Genomic DNA, 6,467 nt, shown 5'->3' with positions numbered 1-6,467 from the left:
GTGTCTTTTTTGTCCTTTGAGGATATCTTGACAAATTGGAATGAGTTTCAGTGTTTGATGAATCAAATGTCACACCAGTAAATGTTACTTGTCAATTTTGTCCGCTTTTAGTTTAACGCTTTTCCATTTCTGCTTTTCGTGACCTAAATCAAGGTTATTGACGGGCAAATCATAGCACAGTTGTGCAAAGAATGATGCATTTTATGCTTAAAACACTCTTCAGCATGTTGGCAGTCTATTCAGTCAAATATGCAGCGGCTGCCAAAGAAATGCATTTATTCACATCAGATCACAGAGTTTATTTCCACCCCTTAAAAAAAAGAATGCTCCTAAGCATGAATCAGATTCTTGAAGTCACCAAATTGCCCCCATGAGGCAAGGAAGGCAAATGAGCTGATATCTCAGCAACAGATTCAGCAAGTCTGTTTTCCACACAGCAGCCAACATGTCATCCTTAGATATAATCCACTGTTGCCTGATTTCACTGTTCTTACCGTGCTGTTTGGTCGCTTCTAATTAAAGAAAAATGTAGCTGCTGCAGTTGGGCAGATGCCTAAATTAAAAAGGGTCCGATCAGTTCTCCAGATAAAAATGTTGAGCGATAGTCCTCAGAGTCTACAAAAGCAGGAAACCTTCAAGCTGCAGTAGTGTTGATGTGAGAGCAAAGGCCAGCGCGAGGAGCATCACTGAGGGGTGTGAGCAGGTGATTTCAGCTGGCGAACTTCTAGCAATGGCGTTTGAGTCGTTGGACTCATCCAGTTGATGGTTCTAAGAGAAAAGATTAAGATGTAAGAATCGAAGTGGAAAGTTCATGAAAGATTTGTTGATACTGATGCATCAAAGTTCAGATATATATGTGTATATACTGTATATGTCATTCACCTCAGGTTACATTTAGCTATGTAGAGCTTTGTGGCTGTATATACTCGTATTTTGGTGACCTTCCATCAGTTTTGTTAAATTATCAACTCTCCACCATCAAGCTTGGCAGTTGGTATGAGCTGTTCACTCTGGTCTGATCTGTCCATAAGGAAATTGCTCGAGACATCTTTGGGTTTGTTCAAGTGCAGCTTTGCAAACCTAAGCACTGCTGCCTCATGTCGTTTTTGTTTTTTGGGGGTTTTTAGGAGAGAAAAAGCTTTCCCTCTAAACAAACCATACTTGTTCAATCTTTTTTGAATTGCACTGTTGTAAACTTTAACATTTAACATCCTAACTGAGGTCTACACAGTCTTGAGCGCTTGAGTGTTTTTTTCTTTCGCAACTCTTCTGAGCTGCAAACTCTCATCGTTTGACCTTGGGGTGAAATTTGCCGAGAGACTATAAGACACACCTGAATGCCCATGGCCATAGACTCCTGTGAATGCTTTCTTTTTCAATGCTGCATAATTATGTAGAACTAAAGAATTATTGTATTTCATATCTCCTACAAGTCCACTATTATTTGACTTCACAGAATAAAACAGTTCTTACCACACACAGAGCGGAGTCCACTGTTTGATTTGACACTAGCTTTTGAGCCTGTGAGGAAAACACGAAAAAATAGAGACATTAGCTTTCATTTATTTATTTTTTTAATGGGTTTGTAAGTATTTCAGATTACACCCAGACTTGGAGAGGTGCAAAAATGAAAATAGCAGACTGCTTTATTTTGCAATGCCCATATATTAGAGGTCTTAACTCTTGGAATAATCTTCCCCCTTGTGCAAGATGTATAGGATTCAAGTGCATGTTTGTGAAAAAGTGTGTCCCTGCTTTGTTCAAGCTCAAGGTTATGACAGTCTAATGCATTAGAAGTTTTCCCAGATGGCTCAAAACCTTTTCAGCCAAACATAAAAATACCCACATGCATTTGCACAAACACAGCTATACGCACAAACAAAAGGCAAACTCACAGATACAGATGGAGAACATAAATGATAAAGTGACTCTATAGCAGTTTGGAAACACAATAAACACCCCATGTGTTGGTTCTTAAGTAGAAAAAAATTCTATGAACCAGGATTGCGGAGAAGAATGATTAATTCTATCGGAGGTCTTTTCTCCTAGAGGATGTTTTACTGGTGATAAATCATATTATCGCTATTAAAAGCCAATATGATAGATTGTCTCGCTTAAAGTATGTGATATCATCTCATTTAAAAATATAGCCCCATGGTATTTATCAGAGGAGAATAGCAGATATCTGAGTGTGTGTTGGTGGGGCCAAAAATTTCAGGAGCTAGAGCTGCTATAAGCACAATCAAGCAAAACATGCCATTTATGATGTTAAATGTCAGAATCAGCACACTAAATCGATTTCCTACTATTGCATTTGATATTTGAAATATCCATTTGCATGTCATTATCTGCCACTGCTATGAAAATTCCCTGCAGCAGTTTTTTTTTAAAGTGTCACTTAGCAGACATTATTGCAAATAAGATGGTTTAGAATTGCGTACTCATACATACAGTTCGATACCTGTTGAATTAAAATAAGTTTGAGCTATGTGAAATACTCTAAAATACAATATTAACACAAGGTCAGTTTAGTGTTCTTTTCAAGCTTTTCAAGCTTTTAATGATCTGATTGGATTGGTTTTGGTACATTTCCTTTTTAGTTTTATCTTTAATTATACCACTACAAAATTAGAAAAATATAAAAATGGTGTTCAAAAAGTGCCATAGTAGTTTGCGTAATTAAAAAAACTGTAGTGAGATGCTTTTAATTGTAGTTATAGAGCCAGTAACACAGGCCTAGAGACTAGTCAGTGATCTCCTGACAAACATCACTTGCTGTGTATTCTCTGACCAGTTGGTGAGTGGTTGTTGGTGTTGCAAGGTGATTATGGTTGAAAAGAGGTATAAGGTGTTGCACCAAAAACATCCAGCCATTGCTTTTTTTTTTTGACACTTTTTATTTGTTTAGGAACATTTTTATGCAACAAGATAAAAGAAAAAAGAAAAAACAGAAACAGTATGAGGTCATGGGAAGATAACATACACCTGTACATACATCTGCACATCCACACATACATACGTCAACAAGTCTGCATTGCTAATTCTATGCATCAAAGGGTGCTGCCACAAGCTGTAAAGTCCAGCCATTTTCTCCACCGTCTCCTTCCCAAATCTCCCTGCAGTCGCAGAGTGAAAGTCATACATTCCATCAATTTGACGTCTTCCACTATAGAGGTAAAAAGTGTTACAGTGGGAGGATCTCTACAGAGCCAGCGTTTTGTTATGGCCTTCTTCGCAGAAGCCAAGAGAACTTTCAGAAGGTAAACATCATCTGCAACTAAATCGTCTGTAAAATACCCCAGATACAATGAGGTAAATGTACAAGACACGTGGAATCCCAACACCTCTGTAATTATCTTTATAACTTCCGTCCAGAAGGGTCGTATGAGTGGGCAGGACCAGAATATATGACCGTAATCAGCCATGACTTCCCCACAATTCCTCCAGCAAAACGCAGGTGTAGCACTGAATTTAGACTTCTGTTTAGGCGTTATGAAATAGCGTATAATGTTCTTCCAGCAGAAGTCCCGCCACATGTTGGAGTTAGTCGTGGTAAACTGTGTCTCCCAGATCCGTGCCCACCCATCTTCTGTAATCACAATGTCCATTTCTTTTTCCCATTTCTGCTTTATGTAAATCGTTGAGTGCCCTTTGAGCTTAGTCAGACATTTATACAGTTTACTTATCAAGGCTCTGTTACTCCCAGAGTCATAAGCATCAATGAAAATATTAACAATCGAGAAGTCTCCACGGACACAGCTCTTCAGTCTTTTGCCAATATAGTCACGGAGTTGCAAGTATCGAAAAAAGTCTTGTTTCCCGAGATCGTAAGTCTTGCATAGGGTATCAAAAGCCATAATTTTAGATTTTACAATAACCAAACACCCAGCAGTGATTCCATGCCACACCCATTGTTTAAATCTACTATCGTGGGAAGCAGGTAGAAAATCAGGGTCATACGCTGGCCACCTCAGAAGTTTTATCTCTTCCTGGAGTTGCGCCTGCTTGACCACTCCCCTCCATATTTTTAATGTAAAAGTGACCCAGTGGCTGGGCGTCAAGGTATCGTCCAAATCAGAAGCCGCGTGACCAAGTCTAGACTGGATTGGCGTGTCTGAGAGAGACATCTCAATAGTCTTCCACCTCGCACAAAAAGATGGATTACACCAACACACCAAGGACCTCAGCTGAGCAGATAAGTAGTAATTCCTTAATGAAGGTAGAGCCAAGCCCCCTTTGTCTTTCGGCAACTGCAAAGTAGAGAACTTCACCCGTGGTCTTTTGTTAAGCCAAATGAATCTCGAAATCTGCTTATTCCATTCCCTGAATTGCTTCTCTGGAATTTGAATAGGTAAAGCAAGAAAAAGATAGAGTAGTTTGGGGAGAATATTCATTTTAATTATCTGTATCCTGTTGCCAAGGTCGAGAGGGAGCAAGGCCCAAATGTTGAGATCGCTATATATTTCTCTATTAATACGACTGTAATTAATATCGTACAGTTGTGTCAGATCTCTAGGCAGAAACACTCCCAAATATTTGATAGCAGTTGCCTCCCAATTAAACTTGAATTTTGCCAGTAGTGTCTGGTCCGGAGAAAAATTAAATGACAGAACTTGAGTTTTTTTGACATTAAGGACATACCCTGAATACAGGCCATATGTTTCCAACATCCCCATTAATACTGGTATACCTGAGCTGGGATCCATGATTGTCACCAAGACATCATCTGCATATAAACACACCTTGTACTCGTCCCCTCCTATTACAATCCCTTTCAACGATGTTTCCTGACGTGTAGCCTGGGCTAGAGGTTCGATAAACAAGTTGAAGAGGTAGGGGCTTGCTGGACACCCCTGTCTACATCCTCGTTCTAAAAAAATAGTATCGGAGAGGCTACCGTTAATTTTTATTCTGGCAGTAGGGAGAGAATAAAGAGCTTGGAAACATCTTATAAACTCGCTACAGAAACCAAATCTTTTCATCACTAGGAAGAGGAAGTCCCAATTCACTGAATCATATGCTTTTTCAGCATCTAAGCTAAGAATAATTGAGCTTTTTTTCTTATTATTAATGTGTTCGATGATGTCTAAAGCTCGTCTAATATTATCGTGGGTTTGTCTATTTTTCAAGAAACCCGTTTGGTCTTCATCAATCAAAGAAGGCATTACAGCATCCATTCTTCGCACCAAAATAGTTGTGTATAGTTTATAGTCTGAGTTCAGGACACTTATAGGCCTATAAGATTTGCAGTTTAGTCTATCCTGTCCCCCCTTTGGCAAAACCGATATGAAGGCCTCCTTCCAAGAGGGAGGTACCAGACCTCCTTTCAAAATGTAGTTAAAACTAGTTTCCAACAGGGGAAGAAGGCTTTCCCTCATGGTTTTGTACCATTCGGCAGGGAGCCCGTCGGTACCTGGTGATTTATTGGATTTAAGGCTGGAGATAGCTTTAATTATTTCTTCCCGAGATATTAAGGACGTTAACTTACTATTTGCTTCTCGACCAATCGTAGGCAGGTCTAAGGAATTCAAAAAGTCAGTCATCTTATTTACATCACCCTGAGTAGATTGACTATATAAGGATTTGTAATACTTTTCAAACGCTTTTTGAATTTTATCCAGGTCAGTTACAACATTGTTACCAACCGGGTCTCTAATCTTATAAATATTATTTTCAGCTTGCTGTTTTCTAATCCGCCACGCCAACTGCTTCGCCGCCTTAGGCCCCGCCTCATAATACCTCTGTTTCATGAACCTTATGTTTTTCTCTACTTCTTCGCTCAATATCTTATCTATCTCCTGCTTAATCTGTCTGATCTGGTGGGTTACTGTAGTATTTTTATCCTTTAGACCTGACTGTTCCAAGGCCATTAATCTATTCTGCAGTTGTAACAATTCTTGTGACTTTTTCTTTTTAATCATGGTTGACCACGCAATTATTTTACCTCTGAGGACAGCTTTGGCTGCATCCCATACAATACTGTGATTTGTCTCTCCATTATCATTGTCCTGCAGGTACAAGTTAAGATCGGCTGTCATTTGTTTCACAAAAGCGGGGTCATTTAACATACCGGTATTTAGTCTCCACAAAGTTGTCTTCCGTGTCCCGTCCAAATGTAACGTTATATAAAGTCCACTGTGGTCAGAGACATCTCTTGGACCTATTCTGCAATCTTTTATCCTGTGTAAATCCCTATTAAACATAAAACAGTAATCTATCCTCGAATACACTGAGTGTCGAGCAGAGTAAAAAGTGAATCCTGACGCTGACCCATGGATAGATCGCCACACGTCAATAAGCCCTAATTCCGTTAACATTCCTTTAACCCGTTTCCCTCCAGACGTGCTTTTCCTGTCCCTATTATTTGAGTCTAATCTGGGATTTAACAGTAAATTAAAATCTCCTGCACAAATAAGAGTTCCCACCGTTTCCTTAGAGATCAAATCAAATATCTTCTTAAAGAAGCT

The 6,467-nt window shown here is 39.2% G+C and overlaps 1 protein-coding gene across 1 annotated transcript in view; it reads right to left on the bottom strand.

Annotated features, from left to right (window-relative positions):
* Positions 1-615: 615 nt before the first annotated feature.
* The window catches only part of gfra1b (gdnf family receptor alpha 1b), a 28,154-nt gene continuing 22,302 nt past the window's right edge, over positions 616-6,467 (bottom strand). Inside the window, exons 9-10 of the mRNA XM_085360758.1 lie at positions 1,474-1,521; positions 616-768 (exon numbers count right to left, since the gene is read on the bottom strand). Coding sequence (XP_085216884.1) covers positions 616-768; positions 1,474-1,521 — 201 coding nt within the window. The remainder of the gene's footprint in view (positions 769-1,473; positions 1,522-6,467) is intronic.

Source organism: Diplotaxodon limnothrissa, linkage group LG8 (assembly GCF_057381915.1).
Source record: "Diplotaxodon limnothrissa isolate DT_005_m linkage group LG8, D_limnothrissa_male_GT1.1, whole genome shotgun sequence".
NCBI lineage: Eukaryota > Metazoa > Chordata > Actinopteri > Cichliformes > Cichlidae > Diplotaxodon > Diplotaxodon limnothrissa.
This window is presented reverse-complemented; position numbering and strand designations above follow the sequence as displayed.